Below are 12,053 nucleotides of genomic sequence, written 5' to 3'. Positions count from 1 at the left end.
ACGCATGAAGGAACCTGCAGAGGAACCCAGGTATGCGGGACCTGTGACTGAGACCTCCAAGCCTACTTGGATTGGGACTGGGCCTCCTCCACCCAGACCCCCAGTTTTCCAGTAGCTTGGCAGTCACACCCACAAACTGCCCCTGGCACCCTGTAATCTTATCAACGGCCAAGATCCAGAGACTATAAAATAAAACTCCCAGAAGAGAGCCATGCAGTACTTTCTGGAGTGAATGCGGCCACGTGACTTTAGCCCACTGTACTTTAGCCCACTGATGTAACTGAAGTAGCACACATTTGTTTGGTTTTAACATACTTGCTTGTATTCTCTTATATACGGGCTTAATTTGCTCCAGAATGAAATACAACAACCTTCATACACTTTCCTCTTATTGTGGTGGGAAAATGCTCCCTGGTGTTAAATAAACTATTGTGAACTACTTTATGAAAGTTCAAACCAAGAACTACGGATGCAGCTCAGTGGCAGAACATATGCCTAGCATATGTGAAGCCCTGGGTTCAATCCCTGGAACCACTCAAAAAAAAAAAAACCCACTAAAATCTTTTTCTTTTTTCCCTTAGGCTATTTTGTTAAATAATTCTAAGATGTCAGAACTGCTGACTTTTAACATTTTTTTCTTGTTTTTTTGGCCACACCCAGTGGTGCTCAGGGCTTACTCTCAGCTGTGCTTGAGGGATACAGCTTGACAAGGATAACAACCAGGTGAACTGTGTGTAGGACTAAGTCCCTTATCTATTATGCTGTCACTCTAGCCTCCCCCAGGAAAGTTCTTAACTAACTTGGGCCAGGGAGACTGTATATAGCAGGAAGGATACTTACAGCCTTAGTGAGCACCATCAAAAGCAACGCCCGAGCACAAGACCAGGAGTAGCCCTGAGCACCAAGGTGTATGGTCCCCAAACAAGCAAAAACAATCATCCACAAACCATTAACTGTTGTTTTTTTTTTTTTTTCAGAATTCCTGAAATCATTCCTAAACCAAAATGTAGTAAGTAAAAGACTAATGTTCACCACTAAGCAATGATAATCCATTGCAAATATATCCAAGTCCTGAGGCTGACAGAAGCAGGCTATGAGTATCCTAGTAACTCCTTGAACAGCATGTAAGAATGTTGATCTATGAGAAAATTATAAATTCTATGGTGAATAACCATTATATGTATATTCTAGTGAAATTATTCTTTTGGCTTGAAAACTATTAACATTTGATACTGTATGTTGCAAAAATGATTTCTTTAGAGGCATATAACACACAGGTTTGAGAGAAAGTTTTTTAAAAAGGTCTAATTTTCCAAATAAATAACATTGGCCAACATCTCATATTTCTCCAGCAAGATACTTTTTTTTGCAGATAAGTAACAAGCTACTGCAATTATTCAGTTGTTTGTATTCTTAGAAAGCAAACTATTTAATTTTAATATCCTAATTTATTTTTTAATTGAATCAGAATGAAATACAGTTACAAAATTATTCATGATTGGGTTTCAGTCATACAATGTTACAATACCTGTCTCTCCACTAGTGTACATTTCCCACCACCAATGTCCCCAGATAACCTCCTGCCTTTCCCACACACTGGCTGCCTCTATCACAGGCACTTCTCTCTGTCTCTGCAAATTAATTTTTTTGGGAGGGTCACAACCAACAATGCATAGGGGTTACTCCTGCCTCTGCAATCAGGAATTACTCCTGGCAGTACTCGGGGGACCATAAGGGATGCTGGAAATTGAACTGGGTCAGCCATGTGCAAGGCAAAAGCCCTACCCACTGCACTATCACTCCAGCCCCTGCAAATTAATTTTTTTAAATATGTTTAATAGTGGTTTATAACCATTTAAATTCTATTTGTTTAAAGAAGAGCAAACAGAACAAATTCAAATGAGTCACTTAGCACAAATTATACCTTTGCTTCATACAGTTGGTGTAACCTTCCTTTCTCCTGAGAAAGCTGCTTAATTTTGTTAGCGTTTTTCTCAGCTTCCTTATTTGCATCTCTCAGTTTTCTCTCCAGCACCTCTTTTTCTTTTCGAAGGTCTAAGGATTCCTTCTCGCCTCTCACATACTTCATTACCATAGCTTCCTTTTCCTGGCGAGCATCTTCACATTTCTTGTTGGCCTTGGAAAAAAAGTATCCTCAAGCATTAATTAAAAAATACTTTTTCAAATGAAAATAAATTTTCTGTATTTTTTGGCTTTGCACAACAGACCCAGAAACTGTCATGAATTTTTAAAAGAAAAACTCTAAATTAGAGAAATGAAATAATAAAGTCATTAATGTTACTAGTATTTGCTTTACCTTTCCTACTCTATTTTCACTGATATAGTTCCTATCCATTGACTGCTCTGGATCCACTTTTCCGCTCTTTCCTATCCTTTCCTGAGGTCTGGAAAGAGGACTTGTAATGGATCTTGGGGTCTCCAGTCTCTCATACTTCGGGCCAGCGGGAGGCACTGGCAAACCATCAGTAGAGCAGGACGGGCTGCCACTACCCTGAATCTCTACGTATACATGTTAGGCAACCCAGCCTGGGACTACCTTCTGGGGGTCACAGTACCAGCTCCTTCTTTGTTTGGCCCAAAGAATGACAGTAGATCCTCCATTCATCGCTAGTTCTTGTATTTACCTTCTTCAGCTCCCCAATCCTTGCTCACACTTCTCCAGCATCCTTTTAAACCACCATCCTTTTAAACCACCACCAAGCCCAAATCATCCATTTTCTGCAAGGGTCCTGGCTGTAATGGCTGGTAATTTCTAAAATCTTTGCACCCTTTCAAAGGATACCCACATATTGTGATGCCCTGGTTTCCTATATATGAAAGTTCTTCTACAATATTTTACACCTAATAAGCACAAGCTCTAGAATCACAGAAAATTCCCTATTAAGGGACTCATAGGCTGAAATTTCACATTCTGAAGTTTCATCCCTTGAAAGCTAGTAGTAAAGAGAGCTCTTCACTTCACAGCAAGTTAACAGCTTTTAGAAGTGATGGAACACAGCGGTTCCTCAAATGATGTCATTCTGGTATAACCTTAGTGAAAGACTTCCAGCCAGGATCACAGTCTGTACAAAGGCTCGCATTTCTCCCCACGCCTACATAGCTTCTCTTCTAGTGCTGTTTCCTCCCCACATGCCAAAGATGCGCCTGTGGGATTCACTGCACTGTCTTCAACTGCCCTGGGGTGGTTATGCATGTGTGTGTGCGTGAGCATTAGCTAGTGCACCCTGTGAGGGAAGGACCTTCTCTCCAGGGTCGAGACCTGACCTCACCCAGCTCAGGCAGCAGGAAGGCCTGAGCTACCGTATGACCTGCAGTAGAATAAGCGGATGGAAGATGAAAGAACACTGACAGCTGCCTAATATTTAAGACTAGTGTTTGGGGTCTTCACTTAGGAGTTGGGAGATGCTTCTATGACCAGGATTAAGTTTCATTTATAGTAACTACCTATGACTCAACTGGTTCCATGACATGTTTTACTTTAAGTCACAATTTCCAAGAATCCATAGAGAACATTAAGTAAGGACTTGGTGCATTTACCCTACAGAAGATGGAAGCTTAAACTTTCGGGATATTCAACGGCACCAAGTAGGCAACACCAACTGTTAATGGTAACTGAATTGAAGAAAGTTTGGGTGAAGCCAGGAAATACCCCTATGTTTGTGCTCTTTGGAAAAGTGACTGATAAACATCATTTCCTGAAGTCCTGAACTGCTGATAAACTCATTGAATCAACACTCAGAGCAGTCCACATGTACATAAAATTACTTTTAAATATTAGGCAATTAGGGTTTTCCCCATTACAACTGCCTTCTAATTTTCCAGAGAGATTACAGCTAACTTTAAAACAGGGGAGTCAGAGAACTTTAGGAACTTAACATTAGTGGGAAAGGATTGGGGACGATGTGCCGGAAATGGCTAAGACAATTAGCTAGATGTTGAGGTACTTAAAACTATACTTAGAAAAAGTCAATTAATGATATGCCAGTTTGAATAGAAACCTGTATCCTTCATCATGGACTAGCTACTGGCACACGAGGAATAAACTGTAGGGTTTGAAAGACGGTTCAAAGGAGTGCTGTTCCTGTCTCACATGTGCAAGGTCCTCGCTCCCCGGAACCACAGCCCCGCCACAACCACTCTTTGGAGTGGTACTCGCACACATTCTGGTCAGAGTGCTCGCCGCGGTGTCTCCAGGGGTGCTGCCCAATCACATTTTCTGGCTGTGCTTGCTCAACACCTTTTTTACTTGCAATGTTTGCCACAGAGGTCATATTCCTTTGCTGTGGTGCTTACACACAGACCTGGCAGTGGTGGCTAGAAACCACTAATGATGGTGGGGCTTGCAGACAACACAGCAGGCAGTCTGGAAGAACAGAAGTGCCCGGATTGTGCCTGTGTGTGGCAACATGGGAAATGACCTTGCAGCCTGTTGCTTCCAGGGTGGCTTGCTACAGTGGTGCGCCACTGCTCTGGGCCCGCAGATGCTATTCTGGAGCGTGAAGCTTACTAAGTAGAATTCAATAGAATACAGGAATTGGTCAATGAATGGAATCCAAGCTAGGGTGACTGCCATGCAAATAATTAACACTAAAGTGTACTTAGTGATTACCAAGTCACTTTGTAGGGTTTGGTGAAAGTAGAGGGAACAGTTATAAAACTGAAAAGGTGACAGTGATGAGTTTCTGGGAGGAAGCAGAGCTTCCCTCATCGTGCTAACGAGTGGGTATTTTCTCCTGCTGACCATGAGAAGCTTCTAAAGGAGGATTTACAAATCAGAACCTTGTATTGAATGTGTAGGACAACTGGTGGCAGCGTGGAAGCTGCCCAAGGTGAAAAGTGGAAAAAAAGAATTAAAAATGATGAGGTAAATTAATGTGAGTCTTAGTACATACGCTAGGAAGCAACCTACTACTCAAATACTTACTCATGGATCAATAGCAAAGGAGTAGCTGGGCTGGTGAAAGTTCCGTGGTTAAGCCCCACCTCTGATAACAGAAGCACCTACTCAGTTGGGGGAGCATTAAGCAAGATAACACATTAACTAGTCTTTAAGCTTCCAGAACAGAGCAGTCTACTCATGACTCAGATAAGAAGAGGGAGGCAGCAAAAGTTCACATGCACACAACACTCCCCAGCTTCATTTTCCAGTTTAAAGTTTTTTTCATTGTTCAGACTAGATGGCTGAGATGAATTTGAATATAAACTTGAGAAGCGAAAATCCTCCTCTAAATTCTCAGGGTCTGCAGACCATGTCCCCTCCTCATTTTGCTACCATGGCCTGATACTGAATGGCTATAAAACGAGAGGTCCCAGTCCCAACATACCTTCAAGACCTCTGCTTAGATGTTTTTGAAAAAAAATGCTGGCCCTGAGGATTTTCCATTCTGAGTTCAACTGTGCCTTAAAAGGATGCCTATTATGCTTTCTCTAAACTTTTTGGTGCTAAATGGGTATGACCTCCTGCTATATTCTGAGATGCGGGACTAATATTTTACCTCAATTTTATCTGGATATTGAATCCTACTTATATTCTGACTTGTACTTTCTTTACCTTCATCCAAATTTGACAATGGCTATCTTAACTGCATGGACTCAAACTTTTATGGTTCCTCTTCAGTAATATAGATAAACTCCAGGGGCTGGAGTGATAGTACAGCAGGCAGAGAGCTTGGCTTGCATGCAGCCAACCTGGGTTCAATCCCTGACATTCCATATGGTCTCTCGAGCATTGCCAAGAGCAATTCCTGAATGCAGACCCAGGAGTAACCTGAGCATTACTGGATGGGACCCAAAAACAAAAAGAAAAAATCCTGCAAAGAGTGCTCTTTTTTTTTTCTTTTTTGCTTTTTGGGTCACACCTGGCAATGCACTCAGGAATTACCCCTGGTGGTGCTCAGGGGACCATATGGGATGTTGGGAATCAAACCCGGGTCAGCCGCGTGCAAAGCAAATGCCCTACCCTCTGTGCTATTGCTCCAGCCCCAGTGCTCTTTTTAAAAAAAAAAAAAAAAAACCTTAGGTGATTCTAATGATCATCTAAAACTATCAGCTCTTATTCTCTACATTTCCCTTCAATAGCCCATTAATACAAAGTTAGAGCGCTAACTGATAATAGCGAACTAGATAACATGGGATAAAACGCTAAGGATCAGGATATTACTAGAATAAGATCTGTTCCCTAAGGTCCTTCCCAGAAAACCACCTGTGGTAGTACTTTCAGGGTATAACATGGTCACGATCCATCTCTCCATATAAGCAGTTGACCCTCTCTAATACAATTTATCATAAGGATCAACTGTTATTGTGTTATTAAAGTTATTGTGTTAGATTTCTTAGAGAGATAAATGAAGACAACTAAGACTGCATGTTTATAGAGGCCTGACAATTACTATTCAAAAATATTGCTCAAAAACAGTTCTTCTGAAATCCGAATCTCAGCAAGTTTACCAACATATATTAAATAGGAAAGAAAGGTTGCCACAAAAGATGCACGGTAAGATTCCAGACATGGGGCTTGAGCAATAGCGCAGCCGGTAGGGCGTTTGCCTTGCATGCAGTTGACCCGGGTTTGGTTCCCAGCATCCTATATGGTCCCCTGAGCACTGGCAGGGCTGATTCCTGAGTGCAAAGTCAGGAGTAACCCCTGAGCATCGCCGGGTGTGACCAAAAAAAAAAAAAGCAAAAATGAAAAAAGATTCCATACATATGATTATGCATATATAATATGTGTGACAGTTATATGTCTATGTAATTAGATGTAATTTGATAAAAATAATTTTTATCAAATGAAAATTTGATAAAAAGAATTAAAGAGTACAGATAAAGACTTTCATTTGTCTTTCCTATACATTTCCTTAATTTATTGTTTTTGTATCTAGCATATAACTATATATTGCCATAGTAATTTTCTTTTTCTTTTTGAAACACACCCAGCATTACTCAGGACTTAGCCCATATTGGGGTAACAGAGATCAAACCTAGGTTTGCCTTGTGCAAGGCAAGCTGAATTCTTTTTGACCCCTTGCCACAGCATTCTGAAACAAATTTGTATATTAATATCTATTTTTAATAGACCACAAATGTCCACAATAGACTAACAGAATTAGTTTACCTTAATGAACAAGAGAATCACCTTAGTTTATACTAAATTTATATTTAGTAAAGATAATGACTCTGCCCGCACGCCTGGCTGACTTCCCCGGGGGCCCCTCAAAGGGTATGGGCTCCAGCTTCCCTCCCCGCCCTGAGGAGAGCTCCCGGCAGCCGAAGACCACCCTAACCTAGATACAGCCATGCTCGAGGCCCCTCTCCACACGTTCGGACAGGCCTCATGCTTGAAGGTACTGGCAGAGGAACCCAAGTGTGTATAGTCCCATCAACGGCCAACATCCAGAGACTTAAAAGCAAGCTCCCAGAATCGTTTCAAGGCCGCCTGATATCTAGTAGCCTGCTTCTCCCTCTGGGAGAAACCGGCAAGTTTCTGAGAGTTTCCTGCCCACATGGGACAGCCTTGCAAGCTTCCCATGGTGTATTCATATGCATATTCATATTCATATTCATATTCAAATCCAGTAACAAGCTGGATCTCATTCCCCTGACCCTGAAAGAGCCTCCAGTGCGACACTAACATGGGAGGGCCGAGTCAAGAGAGACTTCTAAGACCTCGTGGAAAGGACAAGGACGAATGGAGAGGTTACTGAGCCTGCTCAAGAAATCGAAGATTAACGGGATTTTGTGATCGTGATCATGAAAGATAATAACAAAAAACTATACCCTTGTGTCAGCATTAGGAATATAGCTCAGTGGTAAAGCCAGGTGTGTGCTCTTAGATTCAATTCCTGCAACCCCATAATGAATAAAATTTTTAAAAATAAAAAATTTTAAATACCTGTTCCATGCGATGGGCCATCTCTTTGTGTAACTGTTGAATTGCATTTTTAGCTGCAATGTCTTGAGCTACAAATTTATCTTTGGAAGCTTTAACTTCTTTACTAAGTTCTTCTATTCTTGATTCTAGCTGTAAAAAAATTTTCCATATTATTTTATAACTATATTAAACAGACTAATACCTCAAATAAATATACGAATACCTCAAATGAACATAAAGAATTTAATGATTATATGTCAACCATAGAAATCAAAAGTAAATGTTAGCAATGTTTTTATAGCTCCTTAAAATCGGTTTAATATAATCTGAAGCAGATTCAATAAACTGTAGGTTCAATAAAATGGAAGCTAAAGCAATCACTAAAGAAGCAATTTTAAAAATACTGCAGATATAAAGAAAGTTACATGTTACATATTCATTTAAAGTAGAAGACAGCAACAAAGGAAAAGTGGGGAGCGAAATAGACATAAGAAAAAAACTGTGAATAGCAAATTAAAATGAGAGTACATTAAGATATCACACCAAAATAAAAAACAAAAGCCAATACTATACTTTTAATGATAGGTGCTTTAAATTTATAGACTGAAAAAGCTATAAAAATATTTATACTGTGCAATCAGCAACCATAAGGAAGTAGAAATGGTCATACTATCATCAGATAAAATGAAAAATCAAAATGTTACTAAGGGTGGATAGAGGAACATTTCCTAACCCTTAAAAAAAATCAATCCAACAGAAATATTTAATAATTAAAGTATTTATTAACAAGTATAAGTACCTAAATAATATCACAAAAACATAGACAAACAAAAATTCATAGAAATGGAGTGCACAATTCACCGAGTAAGTGAAAAGCCCCAAACCTTTCACAAATGAATAATTAAGACAAAAGATTAACAAGGAAATAGAATTGAGCAAAACTGCAAATAACTAGGTCTCACACATCTATGCAACCTTCCCAGGAACTGCAAAGAAACATTTTCTTCAGGTACACAGGAACTATTCTCCAGGATATGCATGACCATAAAACAAACTTCAATAAACTTAAAAGATCAAAATTATATCATATAAAGTACGTTCTCCAACAGTAAAGGAATTAAATTAGAATAATAGAAATTTGAAAATTTCACAAACATAAAAAAATATACAATGAAAGAACACACAAGAGAGATGCACAAGAAAATACTAGGAAATGAATGGGGGGAAAAAGCCACAATATATGTGGTACCATTTATGGGATGCACTCAGCCAGGCCCTGAGTGCATCCTATAAACACAGCCATAAACACAGGCTTGCATCACTTAAAATATTTTGGTGAACTCACTTCAGAGGTCCACTAGGCTATTCCATAAAGCACTGGTGAGTGGTAGGCTATACCTTGTACATTTTGTATTTTATGACCTTCCTTGAACAATGATATCTCCTAACCATGCATTTCTTACACTATATCCCTGTTGTTAAGCAATTAATTACTACATATGAAAAAAATTCAAACCTAAATTTACATCTTATGATAGCTTAAAAAAGGGATATGGCGCAAACTAAACCTAGAGCCAGCAAGAGGAAGAACAGTGAGTGGAAATAAATGAAATGGAAACAGAAAAAAGCAAAAAAGAGCAGAGATGAATGAATGGTGGAGTACAAGTTTCTTACATATACATACAGTCCTGGGATGGATTACTACCTTCCTTCCCACCACCATTAAAGTAAATAAATTTTAAAAATTTAAATCAACAAAATATCGTTTTGGGGTTTTTTTTTGGCAATGTCAGGGATTGAACCCAGGTCCTCACACATGCAAAGCAAGTGCTCTACCACTTAGCTATTATCTCCAATCAAACACTTCTTTAAAAAAAAGAGCTGTCAAAGAAAAAAAGAAAACTGAAATTACTAGGATGAAAATAGAAAATATAGACCTTATATATACTTATATAGATAAAACAGATACCTTATATAAATAAAAAAATTATAAATACTACCACTATATCACTGTCATCCCATTGTTCATCGATTTGTTCGCGTGGGCACCAGTAACATCTCCATTTGTCCCGGCCCTTAGATTTTAGCAGCCTCTCCTTACTCGTCTTTCCCAATGATGGGAGGCTCTTTCAGGGTCAGAGTATGAGATCTGTTATTGTTACTGTATTTGGCATATCGAATACGCCACAGGGAGCTTGCCAGGCTCTTCCATGCAGGCTGCAGTTTGCCGGGCTCTCCAAGAGGGACGGAGAATGAATATCAGAGAATACAAGCAACTATGTTAAAATCAAAGACATATGTGCTGTTTTAGGCACATCAGTGGGCTAGACTATAAGAGGTCATGCGGCCACTTTGTGGCCGCACACTTCTGGGAACTTTGTTTTATAAAGTCAATTAAATTTAGGTAAAATGACAATTCCTAGAAAGAAAAACTGTACACTGGCTAAAGAAAAAATAGTATACTAAAAAGCATATAGTAAGAGAGTAAATGAGCAAAAACAAAACAAAAATACTACCTACAGAGATATATTCAAGCTCACATTAATTACAGGTAAAGTCTACCAAACATTAAAATAATAGAAATTCCTTACAAACTCTACTCCCCCTAGAGAAATATTTCCCAATTCATTTTCTGAGGTCACTAAATACTATCTTGACACTAAAACCAAAGGCATCACAAGAAAAGATTGCTACAAAACCAAAACTTTTCATATTCAGAGTTGAGAAAATTCTCAACACAAACCAGTCCTACAATATACAAAACAAAATAACACTTTGGCCAAAACCAAAAAAGGTAGCAATACAGTATTAACATGCAAAAATTAATGGGATACACCATCTATCAACAGAATAAAACCACATCTCACTAGAGGCAGAAAAAGCATTTGATAAAATTCAACACTCATGAAAAAAATTATGCAAAATTAATAGTATAAATGAACTTCTCCAAGCTGTTAAAGAGCATCTGTGAAAACCAAAGAAAGCACTGTACTTAATGTTAAAGACAGTAATTCCCCCTAAGAAGAGAAACAAGAGCAGGTTCTCCAACTGTGGACTTCTACTCCACACTGGGGGTGCAGACAATCCAGCCAAAGCAATCAAGCAGGAAATTAAAAGGCAGGTAGCATGATCTAATGCTACAGAATATCCTAAGATATTCTCATACCTTTTAGAATAAATAAATTCAACAAAGTTTTAGAGCATAGGATTGTTTTTATGTACTTACTAAGATGAAACTAAGATGAAAGCAATTTCACTTACAATGGCAATGGAAAGAACATACTGCCTAGGAAAGAATCTACCAAAGGAAATGCAAAACTTACACTGAAAACTCAAAACCAGGGAGAAAAAAAATTAAAGTTTCAAATAAAAGGGAAGATATTTCTGGTTTGTAAACTGGAGGACTTATTACTGTAAGAAGGTAGTGCCACATCTATATATTCAATGATTCAATCAATGATTCAGTCCTTATCAGAAACCTAGCTCTTTGTAGTAGAAATTAACAATATGAAAGTAAAAGTCACATGGAAATGCAAAGACTTGAGAATGCCAATTTTGAAAATAAACAAAGTTTGAAATTTTTCAATTCCCAATTATAATTTACTACAGAACTTAAATTATAAAATGCTTTGAGGAAACAGAAATTGTACAATACTTGAATAGATGAAATAACAACCACCACAAAACAATAAATAGAGAAACAATGACCAAAGAACTAAGACTACATTGAAGGAATATAAAACTGAATTAGTATTTGTCTTACATACCAAGGAATTATCTGTATTTTAAATAGGAATTAACTTGCAGAACATCCATTTACATACATTTCAAGAATGTATGTACTGTATAGACTGAAAGACTATCTTTGATTCTTAATTCGTCTTTTTACCTGTTTGCCAAAAACAGTAACAATAAGTCTCACAATTAGAGATGTTACTGGTGCCCGCTCGAGCAAATCGATGAGTAACAGGATGACAGTGACAGTACCTGTTTGATTGTGCTCATGTGCTGCTTCTCTGTTTCTGTTCTTTTTTTCAGTTCTTCTCTTAAATTATCTTTTTCTGAACAAATGTCCAAGATCAGTTCCTGATGCTTCTTATTTTCTTTAATTAACCTAAGCAGCACAGGAAGGGAAGAATTCAAAAAACAATTGAGTATGTGGAAC

At 38.4% G+C, this 12,053-nt stretch overlaps 1 protein-coding gene across 2 annotated transcripts in view; it reads right to left on the bottom strand.

The window, feature by feature from the left end:
* The window catches only part of CCDC186 (coiled-coil domain containing 186), a 52,188-nt gene that overhangs the window by 23,528 nt on the left and 16,607 nt on the right, over nucleotides 1-12,053 (bottom strand). For both annotated transcript variants that reach the window (XM_055118684.1, XM_055118683.1), the window contains exons 3-5: nucleotides 11,876-12,002; nucleotides 7,910-8,038; nucleotides 1,925-2,137 (exon numbers count right to left, since the gene is read on the bottom strand). In XM_055118684.1, coding sequence (XP_054974659.1) covers nucleotides 1,925-2,137; nucleotides 7,910-8,038; nucleotides 11,876-12,002 — 469 coding nt within the window. The remainder of the gene's footprint in view (nucleotides 1-1,924; nucleotides 2,138-7,909; nucleotides 8,039-11,875; nucleotides 12,003-12,053) is intronic.

This window comes from Sorex araneus, chromosome 11 (assembly GCF_027595985.1).
Source record: "Sorex araneus isolate mSorAra2 chromosome 11, mSorAra2.pri, whole genome shotgun sequence".
In the NCBI taxonomy this organism is placed as follows: Eukaryota; Metazoa; Chordata; class Mammalia; order Eulipotyphla; family Soricidae; genus Sorex; species Sorex araneus.
This window is presented reverse-complemented; position numbering and strand designations above follow the sequence as displayed.